A 17,798-nucleotide genomic window follows, 5' to 3' on the forward strand; every position below is an offset into this window, starting at 1 on the left:
TTGGAAGGGAGGAAGCAGCTTATGGTAAGTGTCACAGACTCACTGTTCTTACTACTATTTAGTAGACTTTTTTTTTTAATAGGTTTCTTCGTTTGCTGAATGATCTTAGAACAACTTTAAGAGACTTTAATATATTTTTGAAAATATATACTTTGTACCACTTATGGCTGTCCCACCAGTACTAGGTCTGTAGGGTTCTTCCAGGGCATATGGAAGCCTGTCCTAGTTTTGGGTCAAAGTCTGGCCACATTGCCAACTCCCCTCTTCTTCCTTCCTGCTGGCTTCCTGAAGTTTGCCTCGTTTTGCCTTCCCCTTGTGGTGTCTTATTATAGTTAAACGAAACAGCGTCAAAAGAGAGCCAGGCAGCAGTTACCACCGTGCTACCAACAGCCGTCTTTATACGGAGTCCCGCTGTCCTACTAACTGGAGATATGGTGAACTTGCAGAGGGTGAGAGAGAAGCTGGCCTCTCCCTGTATTTCCAAAGAGTCGTTTATATTCTTTCACAGCTTGGACATGAGTCATTTCAGTGCAACTTTCAAGTACTATTTCTTCCTGATAAATAAATAATAGTCAAAATAATAAGGCTGCTCGGCTGTTTGTTTGCTATTTATGTTTTGAGTGAAAATTTTTTAAAACTTGGGGGGACATGGGGAGCTCATTTGGTTGAACATCCAACTCATGGTTTCACCTCAGAACGATGATCTCACAGTTCTTGAATCAAGCCCTGCGTCGGGCTCTGTGCTGGCAGGGAGTGTGCTTGGGATCCTCTCTCTCCCTCTTTATCTGTCCTTCCCCTCCTCACTCTCTCTCTCAAAATTAATAAAAAAAACTTTAATCAATCAATCAATCATTCAATGAACAAACAACCAGTAAAAAAATTGGTCAAAATTTTGGAAAATAGCAGCATCCGTGTGCACCTGTTCTAATAAAGAGCAGAACTGACTTGTTCAGCCCATGTCAGGGTCAAAAGATCTAGCTGCTGTGCTTGCTTTGAACGGGTCCTGGTTGGAGATTCCCAGGAAGACGTCCACCTCATCCTCAGGCCAGCACCAGCCTGGGGAGAGATGGGAAAAGCTACCTGTGCAGAGGCCTGTGAGACCTCCATGGTGGGGTTCCTCCTTCGCCCCGCATTCCTGCCCCAGTCCCTTTTGAGCACAAGAGCAGCCACAAATGAGAAGACATGAACCTGTGACCTTGCCTTTGTGGCCTGATGAGGAAGACAGACTCGGGAGAGGTGAGGCAGGAAATTGCTGGGGCTGAAGTAAGATGTATGTTTTTCTGTGCATGAGTGAATTTACGAGAAATCACCCTGTTGCCCATTTCTTGAAAATGCAAGGGACTGTGGGAAACAATAACAGAAAAAAACTGTGCTGTGATATGGTGCCATAAATATAACAGTCTTTCCTTTATCACTCGTTAAAGATTTACTTACCGTGTTTATCATTTGTAATAAAGCACTCGAGACACTCCACAAAGATATGAGTGAAGCAATAAAAGATGTCAAGTTGAAACCCAAAGAAAGAAATGAAGGTAACAGCAGAAACCGTGCCAACTTTGTTGTAAATCCCAGAGAGGGCAGATCACTGAATGCTGTCAGCTGGTCCTGGCAGCCTGTGAGTTCTTTCCCTGACCCCCATTCTCCCAAGCCGCCTCTTCCACCATTGGTACCGAGGAATGGCTAAGAATCCAGGGGCCATCCAAGCAAAGGCTGTGGGGTTTGGAGGCGTGGGACTGGAAAGTCTAGGCGGATGAGTGAGGAAGGATGCTGTGTGTGTGGAGAGTAGCAAAGAACTTGGGTTAAAACATGCCTGTGCCTTTGCTTCTTGTGTTCATGGCTGTTGGTGCTGGCTGGTAAATAAAGGTGATGTCCATAACCATATGTAAGTGTCCATTACTCTGATGGCCCAGGGACACCAAAGCCCTGGGGAAAGAAGGTCCATACTCGTATTCACACCTGGGTCCTCCAGCCGGGAGTCTTGGGACTCGGCCCTCCTCAGGGTCTCCCTTTGGGGGCCACAGGCCCCTGTTCCACCAGGAGATTTATACCTACAGCCAACCAACACCTGAGAAATTGTGTGGGTACGTGAGCCCAGGGTCATGAATCATGCCGGGGGGGGGGGGGGTGGGGAGAGTCCTGGGATTCGTCCTCATTGGGAGAGGCCCAGATAGTCTCGCATGATGCTGTTCTGTAGGAGGCATTGTATTGAGACAATCTAGGACTTCTTATCCATAAAGATAGTGGGGCACATGGGGATTGTGGTTTTTTGGGGTCTGTTTGTGTATGGGTTTTCTCCAAGCCATAGATCTTGATCATGGCAGAATCAGGCGCACACACTTTTCCTCTGAATGATTTTCATATATTAAGGAGACATTTTTGCTGATTAAGAGAAAATAGTCCTTTTGTGCGGTGTTGGTATTCTGTAAGAGTGAGGGATTGATTGTTGCTGCTGGGACGGGGGCCTGCTTTTACCTCTGACCCCCCGCTCATGGTGCCCTGATAGTCTGCCTGTTTGCCTTCAGATTTCAGGAGGCCTTAACCTCACTCCCAGGCCTTAAATTCCTGTGTGTCTCTTTAAAAGAAACAATTATTAGGTTTTGTTTTGGTGTTGTATAATTGTTTCCAAAAAGAAAATTCTTCAGAGAACTGAAATCTAAGTTCTGAGAAAGCCCCAACCTCTCTCTCATCAGGGAGTACCGGGGTCCATCTGGGCCAGAAATGTGGCGGGAATGTGGAAGAATGTAGTCTAGAAGATTTGCCCTGTTCACACTATACCACAGAAGGGGAGACCTTTGGGTTTCTCAGAGGATGGGACAAGAAAGCAGGCAGGGGCAAGGTGGAGGGGACATGCTGGATGCCTAGTACTGCACGACAGGTCGGCCAAACAACAGTTGAAACAGTTGAGACATGGATTGTGGTAGCTCCTGGAGTCCAAAGTCAAGATGCCCGCAGAGGCGTGTGCTCTCTGAAGCCTTGAGGGGAGGACGTTGCTTGCTTCTTCCTGGGCTCTGCTGGCAGCTGGCCATCTTGGTGCTCTTTGGCTGGAGATAAGCCACCACTCTCTTTCCTCACGCATTTCATTAGAAGCAACAAGGAGACACCAGGCCACATCTTCCACATTGTTCTCGGGATTCTCCTCAGCTAAATATTCAAGTTCATCACTTACATGGTCTACTCTCCACCCAGCAGCCCACCTCAGTTTAGCCCGCCTCCCTGCCTCCTGTCATTTTATAGCAAGTGCCATCGTCCCTCCAATGTCCAGCAGCGTGGTCCCCACCTCTCTCTGGGACCTCACCAGAAAGTGACCTGGATGTTCATCCTACCACCGACATCCTCTTAGGCCTTGCTTTTTATCATGTACCTCAGAATTCTTCAAGCCTCCATGCATTACTCAATTTCAAAACGACTCCTACATTTTAAGTAATTACCAGAGCAGGACCCTGCTTCTTGGCCTTAAAATCTATATTAGTTCCCCCAGGAGCTGCTGTAACAAATGACCACAAACTGTTGCTTAAAGAGCAGAAACTTACTGTCTCATTGTTATGGCTACTGTCTCACTGGCACAGGCTACAAGTGCCAAACTGAGACGTTCCCAGGGCCATACTCTCCATGAAGTCTCTGGGGAAGGATCCTTCTTTGCTGCGTCTTAGCTTCTGGTGCTGGCTGTCGTGCTTTGTTCTTTGCCTTCTAGGTGCTTCAGTCCAATCTCTGCCTCTTTTGTCACACGGTGTTCTCTGTGTGTATCTCTGTGTAAACTTCCCTCACTCTGAATGAAACAATTCCAGGCATTGGAGTAGGGCTCAACCTTAACTTAAAGACATGACATCACAGAGACCATGCTCCAAAGAAGGTCACATTATCAAGTACCAGAGGTTAGCCCTTCTTTAGAAGGACACAATTCAACCTACAATATGGTAAGAGAGGGACAGTGTGTGCAGTGTGAGGGTACAGTACCCCTGATCTCTTCCTCTCCAGTCCTCGTTGCAGTTACCAGGTTAAGCCCATTGGGATAGTTTTCTTAGGTCTCTGCTTCTTGGAAATCTACTGCCTAGGGCTTAGAATCCACATTCCTTGGCCTGGTATTCAACAGTCATTATAATCAGTCTCAACTCTTCTTCCAAGAATGAGATTTTTCTAGATATCATTGTTCCCATTAATATCCATTTTATACTTTTGTAAGAAACAAAGGTGATAGGGGCGCCTGGGTGGCGCAGTCGGTTAAGCATCTGACTTCAGCCAGGTCACGATCTCGCGGTCCGTGAGTTCGAGCCCCGCGTCAGGCTCTGGGCTGATGGCTCGGAGCCTGGAGCCTGTTTCCGATTCTGTGTCTCCCTCTCTCTCTGCCCCTCCCCTGTTCATGCTCTGTCTCTCTCTGTCCCAAAAATAAATTAAAAAAAAAAAAAAAAAAAACGTTGAAAAAAAAGAAACAAAGGTGATAATGATATGGAGGTCAGTGCCTGGGACGCAGTAGGCCCTCAGTAAAGGCTGGTAATGATTCCTGCACTCCAAATTGTTAGCTGTTCTCTGCCTGTGTCCAGTGTTATTTCCACCTCCAAGGCTTGGATCATGCTATTTCTCCCTCTCTTTTTATCTGCAGTTTTCAAAAAAAGCAAACTCATGACTCCTGGGTAAGGATAAACACATCAAAGATTTGGCTCAACTCATGGCTTAACTAGAGAACCAGTTTGATTGTATAATTGGTTCAAAGTTCCTTTGGGTGGCTCAATCAGTTAAGCGTCTGACTCTTGATCTCAGCTCAGGTCTTGACCTTAGGGTCTTGAGTTTGGGCTCCATGCTGGGTGTGAAACCTAGTTAAAAACAAGCAAATAAGCAATGAATAAAACAAAAAAACACACAAACAAACAGAAACACAAAGTTCATTTGAAATCAAGGGTTGATGTGTTCAAGAGAGTAGTAACATGTAATTTTTGAGTTGCATATTCCACCAGACAGAAAATTCGCTGAGTATCTCCAAGGCAGAGATGTGCAAAAATTCTCTCTGTCCTTAAAGTGTTGTAAAATATCACAGCGGATCATCAAGCACAGCACCACACAGAACAATAGAACACTCCAGTAATCTCTCTTGCCTATTTCTAACTTTTGGATCATTTTCATAGCGTTCTCTACTTTGTGATCATAAACAGTCTCCAACAAATATTGTTGATCCTAGAAGATTGTTTTTACTATGCATGGCCTGATTATTTATACAGATGCAGCAAGAATCTTAATTAACCGGAAAAGCCTCCTTAAGTTTGCTTGGGAAATCTAGAGCCTAATCATATGAAGCAACTATCAATTCCAAAGGATAAACTTCTTTCGAAATTTTCAAAATGAGTTTTGAATCAGACTTTTCAAAGCCCCTGCCATTCTTCTATCCTAGGAGTAGGAAACCAAGGCCCAAACACTTTCTCCAGTAAACTTTGCATGCTGTACCCATAAATATCTGTGAATTTCCCTCTTCCTGATGTCTCCAAAATTTGCCTGTGTTTCTGGACTACCTGGGAGTGGACTTCCTTACTCCCAGAGACTGAGATCCTGGAAGCCAGACATCATATTCGTTTTCTTATGAAGGTTTTGGAGACATTAGCTCCACATGTAACACCAATAATTGCTCCTTAGCAGTGGTCTGATGGTCTTTGATTAAACAACAATCACTCTCAGATATCACACTGTACATATGGCCTTGCTCCAGAATCGATTTTTCCAATGATATCTTTGTAAACAAGAGGACAGATTTTTATTAAACTTATGCACATGGTTCTATTAACATGAAAGTGAATGAAACTCAGTAGAAACATTTGTTTCTGAATTTTGAGGGTAGGTGAAGATGAGGTAATGTTTAAAGACGGTTGTTGTGGGTTTACAAACACACAGTCTACTAATTCATTTAAGGAGAAAGAAATAAGGTTTCCACAAATAGCCATATAAGTAGAACATCAAACAGAATGCCATCAATATTCCAAACAAATAACCACAATGGCACATCTTGAATCCGTTCACTCAGTCCTATGTCATTACTTCTCACTCTGCTGGATCTTGAGTCAGTTGTCTGATTTCATGAGGTACATATGCTTCCAGCCTGAGAGTCCCAGTAGTCCTGGCTTTGCTCACTGGCACAGTCTGAGCATTGAGTCAGTGCTGCCATCTTGGAAACCTGCTCTGAAGAGTCTCTTTGAGGCAACAGTAGTTCAGAGCACGTCCTACAGTTTTTCCCCTGAAGCTCCAAGATTGTGACCCTCTGTTGAAGACACAAATTCTGAGTGGTCACTTTTGGTAGATCTTCAGAGAAGCCTTAGGAGGAAGCAGAGACCTGTTTGAGAACAGGACTGAATGGTTGTGGTTCATAACCGAATATAACATCGTGGAAGACAGTAAAAGGCTCTTTGGGGGGCATGGTCTTTATTTCATGAGGGTTTGGTCAATGTTTCCTTTGAGGGATTCAGCCCCAAGTGCACTGTCACACCTAACACCTCTACCTCTTTTGTGACACGACTGCCGTGAGGCTGCAAGAGGCAGCTCTTCTTGCACATCCGTGGATCCAGAAGACCATTTCATTAAAGACATGTGAGAGCAGGGGTGTAGATAATCCATATCCCTTATCCTGGTAGACAGGCTGTGGAGGTGCTGAGTCTTCCTTTTCATGCAGTGCCCTTTGTGGGTGGAGTGAGTGGGGAGAAACCAGGAAACCTTGAGTGATGTCCACTTAAAAGAGATTGTTACAAAGTAGAAGTGACTAGTTTTATGTGGCACCAAGAGAGAAGGCACCAGAATCCCTAACCCCCAACATGATGGTATTTGGGGGTAACGTAAGTGGGTTTCCATGAGTTCATGAATCTGGGATCCTCTTGATGGGATTAGTGCCCTTGTAAGAAGAGATAGCAGAGAGTTGCTTCCTCGCTCCATCATGTATGGACACGGTGAGACAGTGCCATTCGCAAATCAGGAAGTGAGCCTTCCCCAGGGAAACAAGTTGGCTGGCCCATTGGGCTTGGGTTGCCCAGTATCCAGAACTGTGAGAGATTAATTCCTGTTGTTCCTGCTCCCAGGCTGTGGTATTATGGCTGTCCACGCTGACTAAGACAGCATCTATGATGTGTAGATGAGCCTCAGGATGGTAATCTATGAGACTAGCATAGAGGGTTCTATTACTTCTTCTAACTAATACCTATTGATCACTATGGTTTGAGTACCACTTCATGTGCACAAATTTATCTGGTTTCACAATGACCATCTGAAGTAAGCATTCCATTTTATTTTTTTTTAAATTTTTTTTCAATATATGAAATTTATTGTCACATTGGTTTCCATACAACACCCAGTGCTCATCTCAAAAGGTGCCCTCCTCAATGCCCATCACCCACCCTCCCTTCCCTCCCACCCCCCATCAACCCTCAGTTTGTTCTCAGTTTTTAACAGTCTCCTATGCTTTGGCTCTCTCCCACTCTAACCTCTTTTTTTTTTTCCTTCCCCTCCCCCATGGGTTTCTGTTAAGTTTCCCAGGATCCACATAAGAGTGAAACCATATGGTATCTGTCTTTCTCTGTATGGCTTATTTCACTTAGCATCACACTCTCCAGTTCCATCCACGTTGCTACAAAAGGCCATATTTCATTCTTTCTCATTGCCACGTAGTATACCATTGTGAATATATAAACCACAATTTCTTTATCCATTCATCAGTTGCTGGACATTTAGGCTCTTTCCATAATTTGGCTATTCTTGAGAGTGCTGCTATAAACATTGGGGTACAAGTGCCCCTATGCATCAGTACTCCTGTATCCCTTAGGTAAATTCCTAGCAGTGCTATTGCTGGGTCAGAGGGTAGGTCTATTTTTAATTTTCTGAGGAACCTCCACACTGCTTTCCAGAGCGGCTGCACCAATTTGCATTCCCACCAACAGTGCAAGAGGGTTCCCGTTTCTCCACATCCTCTCCAGCATCTATAGCCTCCTGATTTGTTCATTTTGGCCACTCTGACTGGCGTGAGGTGATATCTGAGTGTGGTTTTGATTTGTATTTCCCTGATAAGGAGCGACGTTGAACATCTTTTCATGTGCCTGTTGGCCATCCGGATGTCTTCTTTAGAGAAGTGTCTATTCATGTTTTCTGCCCATTTCTTCACTGGGTTATTTGTTTTTCAGGTGTGGAGTTTGGTGAGCTCTTTATAGATTTTGGATACTAGACCTTTGTCCGATATGTCATTTGCAAATATCTTTTCCCATTCTGTTGGTTGCCTTTTAGTTTTGTTGGTTGTTTCCTTTGCTGTGCAGAAACTTTTTATCTTCATAAGGTCCCAGTAATTCACTTTTGCTTTTAATTCCCTTGCCTTTGGGGATGTGCCGAGTAAGAGATTGCTACGGCTGAGGTCAGAGAGGTCTTTTCCTGCTTTCTCCTGTAAGGTTTTGATGGTTTCCTGTCTCACATTCAGGTCCTTTATCAATTTTGAGTTTATTTTTCTGAATGGTGTGAGAAAGTGGTCTAGTTTCAACCTTCTGCATGTTGCTGTCCGGTTCTCCCAGCACCATTTGTTAAAGAGAGTGTCTTTTTTCCATTGGATGTTCTTTCCTGCTTTGTCAAAGATGAGTTGGCCATACGTTTGTGGGTCTAGTTCTGGGGTTTCTATTCTATTCCATTGGTCTATGTGTCTGTTTTTGTGCCAATACCATGCTGTCTTGATGATGACAGCTTTGTAGTAGAGGCTAAAGTCTGGGATTGTGATGCCTCCTGCTTTGGTCTTTTTCTTCAAAATTACTTTGGCTATTCGGGCCTTTTGTGGTTCCATATGAATTTTAGGATGGCTTGTTCCAGTTTCGAGAAGAATGCTGTTGCAATTTTGATTGGGATTGCATTGAATGTGTAGATAGCCTTGGGTAGTATTGACATTTTGACAATATTTATTCTTCCAATCCATGAGTAGGGAATGTCTTTCCATTTCTTTATATCTTCTTCAATTACCTTCATAAGCTTTCTATAGTTTTCAGCATACAGATCTTTTACATCTTTGGTTAGATTTATTCCTAGGTATTTTATGCTTCTTGGTGCAATTGTGAATGGGATCGGTTTCTTTATTTGTCTTTCTGTTGCTTCATTGTTAGTGTATAAGAATGCAACTGATTTCTGTACATTGATTTTGTATCCTGCAACTTTGCTGAATTCATGTATCAGTTCTAGCAGACTTTTGGTGGAGTCTATCGGATTTTCCATGTATAATACCATGTCATCTGTAAAAAGCTAAAACTTGACTTCATCTTTGCCAATTTTGATGCCTTTGATTTCCTTTTGTTGTCTGATTGCTGATGCTAGAACTTCCAACACTATATTAAACAACAGCAGTGAGAGTGGGCATCCCTGTCGTGTTCCTGATCTCAGGGGAAAAGCTCTCAGTTTTTCCCCGTTGAGGATGATGTTAGCTGTGGGCTTTTCATAAATGGCTTTTATGATCTTTAAGTATGTTCCTTCTATCCCAACTTTCTCAAGGGTTTTTATTAAGAAAGTGTGCTGGATTTTGTCAAAGGCCTTTTCTGCATGGATTGACAGGATCATATGGTTCTTCTCTTTTTTTTTTTTTTATTAATGTGATGTATCACGTTGATTGAACCAGCCCTGCATCCCAGGAATGAATCCCACTTGATCATGGTGAATAATTCTTTTTATAAGGCATTCCATTTTAAAGATTAGGGAAGTGAGTTGCAGAGAGGTTAACTCACCCAAATGTGGCAGGCTGAATGGTGGCCTCTGAAGGATGGCCACACTCTAATCCCCAGAGCCTGTGAATATTACCTTATTCCATAAGCATCTTTGCAGATGTGATTAAGTTAATGACTTTGAGATGGGGAGATTATTCCGGATTATCTGGGTGGGCCCCAGATGTAATCAGAAAGGTCCTTCTAAGGAGAGGCAAGAAGGCAATGTGATGAAGGCAGCAGAGATTGGTGTGATGTGGCCACAAGTCCAAGACAGCTGGCAGCTTCTAGAAGATGTAAGAGGAAAGGGATGGATTCTCTCCTGGAGCCTCCAGAAAGAACCAGCTCTGCAGGACCTTGATTTTATCTCCATAAGACTAATTCCATGCTCTTGTCCTCCATAACTGTAGAAGATGAAGTGTATATTGTTTTAGGGTACTAATGTTTTGGGAATTTGTTATGGAGGCAATAGGAAACGGATCCACCAAAGTTACAAAGACGATGTGTAGAAGAAACAAGACAATGGGGAATGATTCTTTTAAACTACTGTTATTATTTCTGCACTATTTTAATAAGTTGAGCTTTGAGATTATCTAGATCTGAGCAGCAGAAAACACCCTGAGCCCCACATGAAGACTCCTATAGAATTCAAAGAATGTCTCTTAATGACCCCACACCTTTTGAAAATTCATTATATCCACATTTCTGTGTGTGTGTGAAATGGAAAGAATCAAAGGAAAACAAAAAAGGAAGCTGTGGCTTTGTCCACATTTATCTCTCTGCTTCTGACTATGTGGAAGGAGTAAGATCCTGGGTGGAAAGTTGTGTTTCCAGGGTTGCAGGTGGAGACAAGCGGTGGAGAGGCCTGTGGCTCATAGCATAGGTGCAAGTGGAAGGAAGCCCTCAATGATCAGGAGCGTGGCTAAGTGAACAATACAGATATGGGGCTACACTGCTTCTATCCAGAATCTTCTAGAAGGAGGTCACTCCTAACTTAGGGCTCAGGATGGGACTGATGGGGGCCACATGTTCCTTTTTGACCAATGATCACAAGGCTGTTACCATTTGAGACCCGCATCTGATTTCTTGTGGCATCCATGGATTCTGTGTCAACTAGTCTCCTGTTCCCTCTAGGGAACTTAACAGCATACCTGAGCATAATACCTGGAGAAGCAATTAGCTGACCATGAAAACATCCAAGGACTAGTTTCACTCAAGGAATATGTAGCTTGAAATGAAACTAGGAAATGGTAGAGATATTTTGAGGAAGAAATATGATTCTAGCTCTCCTCTAGACTTTTATGTATGCGGCCTCATCAAGACCAAGTTCGTGGGTATGTGACCTGTGCAGTTGCACAGGGCCCTGTACTTAGAAGGGTTTACTGTTCTATTGATGTCATCTTGAAACTCTTAATTTTTTTTGTTTGTTTTTGACAAAGGGCCTGGCATATTCCTTTTGTGCCAGACTTTGCAAATTATATAGCTGGTCCTAGTCTGTGTCTTTATTGCAAATTGGAAAACAGTTACCTGGGGCCCTCCAAGTCATTAGCACCAATAACTGGTCTAATGATATGGACCAATAATATAGTATTAATACAATAATTTCCAAATCTAGCTGCTTCCCTCCATGGGTTGCCTCCCCATTGGCCACTACTTCCTGCCACATTTAGTTCTCTTAGTACCCACCTTCAAGTGTGAGCATCAAGTAATCCCATGTCTCAATGTAGTGAACAAAAATATATAATCAAAAACATTATAATTTTATGATGATGCAAGAGACAATTGGAACAGCTGGTCAACCATGAGAGGTTTGACCATCTGCCTATCATCTCAAAGTTTCCAGAGCAGGTTGGAGTGGAGGCACTGGCTAAATCTGGGAAAATCTACCTGTGCCTGGGTCTGGGGTAGAGGAAAGTAGGAAGGTTGTAGGGGAAAGTTTGATCTCCACCCTGGGTGCATCTTTTGTTGTCAGGTCATGCATATTTTGGGGCTTGAAAGAACCATATGAAGAAAACCAGAGAAGGTGTACAGTCATTGGAAGACTTTTTCCAGGCCACATCTTCCTTTTTTTCTCTTGGCTCCCAATGGTTTAGACTCTTGGCTTTGTACCTGAAGGCTGGTAAATTCTTAATGAGTAACTTGAGACCTTCATGAAAGACTATCATGAAAACCCATATGATACAATCACTGGGAAGTATCCCAGGCTCTAAATTTGGACACATCTAGCCACCTATTTGAGTTTCTTCTTCTTAGAATCACCCCAGAGTCTCCCACTCCATGCAGGGAAGATGATCCAACACCATGCCTGGCTCTGTGTGCATGATTTGTGTCATGTAATAAGGGCCTTTGGGATCCACCAGTATAACCCCAAACAACAAATATAGGTTTGTAAAATTTGGTGTGACAGCAGGCACATGGAGAAAAAGCTTACACCTTGGTAAAACTAAAGCACTCTTTCAATTATAGGGCAATATGTCTGTCTCTTTAAAGCCAAAGAGTTCCTTCACTAGCTCCACCCAATCTGAGCTTCCTGCCTCAGAGGTTTGAAGGGTGCAAACATATTTTCCTCCCAGTGAAAGCAAAAGCAGCAGCTCAAACAGATTCTTTGGAGAACAATGGGGAACTCAGCTCCTTCAAAAGAAGGTGAGCCTGGCCTTAGAGCAATGGAGCCGTGAGGGGCAGCAGGACATAGGGGTGTGCATGGGTGTGGGTTCTGGTCTGAGAGGGGACCAAGTACCGTGCCAGCAGCCCAGCAAACAGGATGCTGCCACAGGGGTCCCGGGGGAGGAAGAGTGGGAGTAAGGAGGTTGATTGCCCCATGTCCACACATCTCCTATTTAGCAGGACAAACTTGCTGAACAGCATATCTTCCATCAGTTCGTGTCATGACAGAGTGAGTGCTGCCTGACACCCCATCCATTTCCCTTAGTGGGAAACTAGTGTCCTCAAGGCAGGTCTTTAGACGTGGAAGGCAATTTAGAGACCAGTCTGTCCAAATCCCTCTTTTTCCTGAAAGAAAATCTGAATCCCAGACGGTGTGCGTGTGGTTTTATCAAATTCCCCGGGATATCCAGGTCACAAATGGCACAGGAAGTCTAGAATTCAGCCGGCTGTGTCCTTTCCAACATGTAAGAGAGAAATGCTGTGATCGACAGTGTACAGAGGAGGTAAGGAAGGGGTCCCATGGGGAGAGAATGAGCTATTCTATAGAAAACAAATGTGCGTGAAGCCCTTTGGTTGCCTTCCTTAATTCCAGGGTTGCTACCAGTTCATGTTTCTGGACAGAGAGTGAACTCCTCCCCTGGCCTCCCATGATCTATTTCTGATCCAACGTAAACAGAAATGTAGAATCAAGGACCTGAGAAGGAACCAAGAAGAGACCAGAGCGTGCAAGGGTTATGCATGAGTGTAGGGTCAGACATACTTTGCATTGGATCCTTTGTCTGCCCAAAGCCCATTAGCGCAGAGACCTTGGGCAACTTTCTCAGCATTTCTGAGCCACATCAATCTCCTCATTACAAAAATCAGAGTGGGGGCGCCTATCTGGCTCAGGGGGAAGCGCATGGGACTCTTGATCTCAGGGCTGTGAGTTTGAGCCTCATGCTGGGTGTAGAGATTAAATACATACATACACTTTAAACATTAGAATACTAAAAAGTATTACATTACTAGAATACTAAAAATTTTATCACTTCATCAGTATTACTTACATATGTATGTCTGGAAGATAAAGGTATTAAAATATACCATGATCAGAGTTCAAAAAGCAATTAGAATTTTTAAAAAATTACCAGGTGTATTCCAATTCCCAGATCGTCTCCTAGAATTTAAAATTGAAATCACCTCCAAATACGGTTCATAAATTTCAATTCTTTCATATCTCTTAAATTTAATTTGATAAATAAGTTTTCACCTTCCTGTTTCTTTTTGTAAAATGTTTTTGGTTAAGAAATGGTTGGTCCTTGGGGCGCCTGGGTGGCGCAGTCGGTTGAGCGTCCGACTTCAGCCAGGTCACGATCTCGCGGTCCGTGAGTTCAAGCCCCGCGTCAGGCTCTGGGCTGATGGCTCGGAGCCTGGAGCCTGCTTCCGATTCTGTGTCTCCCTCTCTCTCTGCCCCTCCCCCGTTCATGCTCTGTCTCTCTCTGTCCCAAAAATAAATAAAAAACGTTGAAAAAAAAATTTAAAAAAAGAAATGGTTGGTCCTTTTTCCAAGAGAATTGGACAGTGTACTTTTTGCTCATTAAATCCTCAAGACCTCATATGACATGTTCTTCTAGTTTCTGTGTTTTGTGTATATTTAAATTTAAGGAGAGGCTTGATCAGACTAAGGCTTGCCTGGTTATTTGGGTGGCAATATTTCATAGGTGCAGTTGTAAACGTCCAGCAGAAGGCACCTTATATATTCTTCTGTCTCTTTCTGTAATGTAGCAGACAGTAATGATAGCCTAGAGTAACTTTGTTTCATTAAGGGTCACAAAATATAATATTATAATTCTATCATTCTTTCTTCATTTATTGGATGGCATAATCCTTTAAAAAGAAAGTTCCCCTGAATCATACCTTCATTTCCATAAGGTGTAGTTAATAAGACAAAAGGAATGCTTGATTCTTTTTTGTCCATGTTCAGACTGATGACATCATTTCCTAGCATACCCCAAAAAGAACACTTCACTTCTTTTGCGATGATGGTATTTTTTTTTAATTTTTTTTAACGTTTTTAATTTATTTTTGAGACAGAGAGAGACAGAGCATGAACAGGGGAGGGGCAGAGAGAGAGGGAGACACAGAATCTGAAACAGGCTCCAGGCTCTGTGCTGACAGCTCAGAGAGCCTGACGCGGGGCTGGAACTCACGGACCACAAGATCGTGTCCTGAGCCGAAGTCGGCCGCCTAACCGACTGAGCCACCCAGGCGCCCCATGATGATGGTATTTTTATGAATTCATGAACTTCAACATATTTGATGAATTTTAATCCATTGAAATTATTATTCTCATTGGTACTCAAATTACCCCATCTCTGTCCAGTCAGCCTCTTCAAGTTGGCCCTGTACCCCTTTCGGTAAGATCCAAACATTTTTTTTTGGAAGTAATCTCTGCACCCAATGTGGGGCTAGAACTCATGAACGTGGGATCAAGAGATGCATGCTGTATTGACAGAGCTAGCCAGGCGTCCCACGGTCTGAGTAGTTTTTGGTAGCATCCTCACTTTTTAGTGTGACTAGGATAGTCTAGGATCCACTTGCACGTTTCTTGGCCCAGGAATGGAATCGGTACCTTCTCCTAAGAGTCCTAATGTTTTTGGTGGGAAATGGCATTTGAAAGGCACAGTATGGGCGCTAAGGGTGTTCATTGCCACTGGGCTTGTCCTTGGGCTTCAAAACTACGCATGTGCACAAAAACCTAAGAATAGGACAGGATTCCTGAAAACAAAGATTTTCTTGACGTTTTTCCCCCCTATTTGGCCTTACACTATATCCCATTAGGACAATAGCCAATGAAGCAACTGCATTTTCAAGTTTCTTGGACCAATTTTTTGTGTGGTTTGTGTATTACACCAAATACTATGTATTGCATTTGCTTTTGATTTTTACTAGTTATCTGAAAATATAGTTTTTGTTTCTACTTATGTAAGCTATTTACAGATGTTTCTCACTACCTGCAAGCACAACGTTCCTATGAAATCTTTTATGAAACAAAATGACATAAAGCAGGGCAGTAATTACCATTAATGTACATGGAAAAAGGGTGCGCATTCCCAGATCTCCCCCAAATAACCTCCCTTATGTGTTTCTGATACTTTTAGACACAACTTGTTAACAGATGCACAAATTCAATTGAGAGAAAGCCCATGTGCTCATCTGGCTCACAGCTCTGGTGGCTGGATGGTGAACCCCTGTGTGAGGTTCCCGGGGAAGGTGATTGGCAGCTGGCGTGGACAACGGCCCACTCGGCCTCTCTGTTAGCTCAACTGGCTGTGAAACAAATGCGGAACACTGTATTCGTGTTCAGCTTTTTTTTTGTACAAATGAAAAATCCTCTTTGAATTTATGTCAGCCAGCAACAGCAGGTACACATGTAGGTCTTTCATAAAGGAAAAGAGCTGTAATTCAAACTCTCTAAAAGAAGGAAGTACATGCTTTCAAGACAAATCTATGAAATCTAAGTATATTCAAAGTAGTTTCCAGCTTCTACCCTGTCCCCCGCCTTATTCCTCCCATCCCTCTGTCAGCAATTTCTTTGGTGGCAGTTCAGATGATCTGCCATTTCTTTACCATGTGCATGAAATATATGTTGTATTTTGTACCTACAGTTCATGTTCCTCCCCACTAGAGAAATGACAGTAAAGTAAATATTTTCTTCACTTTGCCTTTTTTTTTTCTTTTTGGCTTAATGAAATATCCTGGAGATCTCTCCATCCCGGCATAGAGAGGTATTTCTTATTCCTTCCTACAGTTGATTAGTACATCGCTGTGTGTATGTACCTTAGTTTATTCAACCAGACTCCTACTGGTGGGCATTTGGTAGATTTTTGGTCTTTAATTATTACAAATAGTGACGCAGAGAATAAACATATGCCTAATGTTTTCCTGTGTTTTTGTCAGTGTAGCTCTGGGATAAAAGGAAGGGGAATTTCTTCCTCTACCCTTCAAGGTCTTCCAGCTGCTCTAAGAATTACATTCACTTGAGGCAGATTAACAAGAGAAAAAAAAAAGCAGTGTGCACAGATGCTCAGTAATGAAACTAAAACCAAGAGAAATGACCAAGGCAGGCAGTTTTTATACTTTTTAGGCAAAGAGATGATGGATCTGTGAGGGATTGACAAAACATGGAAAACTTAACTTTGGGAGCATCTGTTAGGGAGGAATTCTAAAGAGACTTTGGGCTGGGGTAGTAAATTAGTAGAAAGTAGTGGGCTGTTTATACAGTCTTCTTGGCTCTAAATCTCCCATCCTTGGTCATAAGGGTGTCTCTTTACTTCCTGGGACAGGAAGGGCACCTTTTACACGGGAGATTTGTTTCCTGCTTGCAGGGGGGCAGAAGAGGGTCTTAGTAATTTTCCCACATAGGTTGTATCTTAAGTTACTTTTATTTAAAATAGTCAGTATGCCAGGGTGCCTGGTGTCTCAGTTGGTTGAGCATCCGACTTCGCTCAGGTCATGATCTCATAGTTCGTGGGTTCAAGCCCAGCGTCAGGCTCTGTGCTAACCGCTTGTTGGGAGCCTGGAGCCTGCTTCAGATTCTGTGTCTCCTTCTCTCCCTGCCCCTCCCCCGCTCATGCTTTGTCTCACTCTGTTTCTCCAAAATAAATAAATGTAAAAAAATTAAAAAAAAGAAATAGTATGCCAACATCGCACATTTAGGTGTGATCTGCCCTTGACCACTACAGGCATAAATCCTAAAATTGGGACTCAGAATCCAATAATAAATGTATATGTAATTTGTACAATATTGCCGATTTCTCCTCTGTAGGTTTTAGACTGTTTTTCAATTTCATTAGCCATGGAGAAGAGAACCTGTTTCCTCTAAACCTTTACTGACTGATTATAGCAGCAAATTTTTGGATTATTATCAAATCAGTAAGTGGAGAAATAGTATCTCAGTGTAATTTTAATTTACTATATTTAGTTATTTTCTTTTCCTATATTGGATTTTTCTCTACTTTAAGTGAGTGTTCATATATTTTTACATAGTTGAGGAGCATTGGCATTTCTTTTTTTTCTTTGAACTGTTTATTCCTATGTCTTGCTCCATTTTCTATCGAGCTGTTGGAAATTTGTCTCTCTACTTTTAGGTATTCTTTGTATAAGAGGAGAATTAACCCTCTTTGATATAGTCTGACATTCGTATTTTAATTGTCTGTGATGTTCGTTGTCTCCCATTGTCTTTTAGGTCTTTATGTAGTCAGATGTATGAATCCTTTTCCTTACAATCTTTCAAATCTTAGAAAGAGTTGCCCCACCCCTAGGTTACAAAGGATTGGTCTGAGTTTCTTCTAGTATTTATGTGGATTGATTTTTAGTGTTATGTTTCTAATGTATTTACCATGTGAATGGCATGAAGACGTGGGTGCAGTTTTGTCTTTTTCTGTGTGGTTTTGTAGTTATCCCAATGCT

The 17,798-nt window shown here is 42.7% G+C and overlaps 2 protein-coding genes across 4 annotated transcripts in view; both read left to right on the forward strand.

The window, feature by feature from the left end:
• Positions 1-17,798, forward strand: part of LOC109261372 (GTPase IMAP family member 7-like) — a 20,198-nt gene continuing 2,400 nt past the window's right edge. Inside the window, exon 1 of one of the 3 annotated variants that reach the window (XM_019439927.2) lies at positions 1-24. Coding sequence is in view for 1 of the 3 variants with exons in the window: in XM_019439925.2 (XP_019295470.2) it covers positions 12,299-12,326 (28 nt within the window). In the remaining 2 variants the exon portion in view is untranslated. Of the gene's footprint in view, positions 25-12,215; positions 12,327-17,121; positions 17,262-17,798 lie in introns of those variants that run through there. The other 2 variants (XM_019439925.2, XM_053898646.1) reach the window with 2 other exon arrangements.
• Positions 12,284-17,798, forward strand: part of LOC109261370 (GTPase IMAP family member 4-like) — a 26,377-nt gene continuing 20,862 nt past the window's right edge. The window contains exon 1 of the mRNA XM_053898639.1: positions 12,284-12,326. Within this exon, the coding sequence (XP_053754614.1) occupies positions 12,299-12,326 (28 nt within the window). The 5' untranslated portion in view covers positions 12,284-12,298. The remainder of the gene's footprint in view (positions 12,327-17,798) is intronic.

This window comes from Panthera pardus, unplaced genomic scaffold, assembly GCF_024362965.1.
Source record: "Panthera pardus isolate Hobbes unplaced genomic scaffold, ASM2436296v1 HiC_scaffold_9, whole genome shotgun sequence".
NCBI lineage: Eukaryota > Metazoa > Chordata > Mammalia > Carnivora > Felidae > Panthera > Panthera pardus.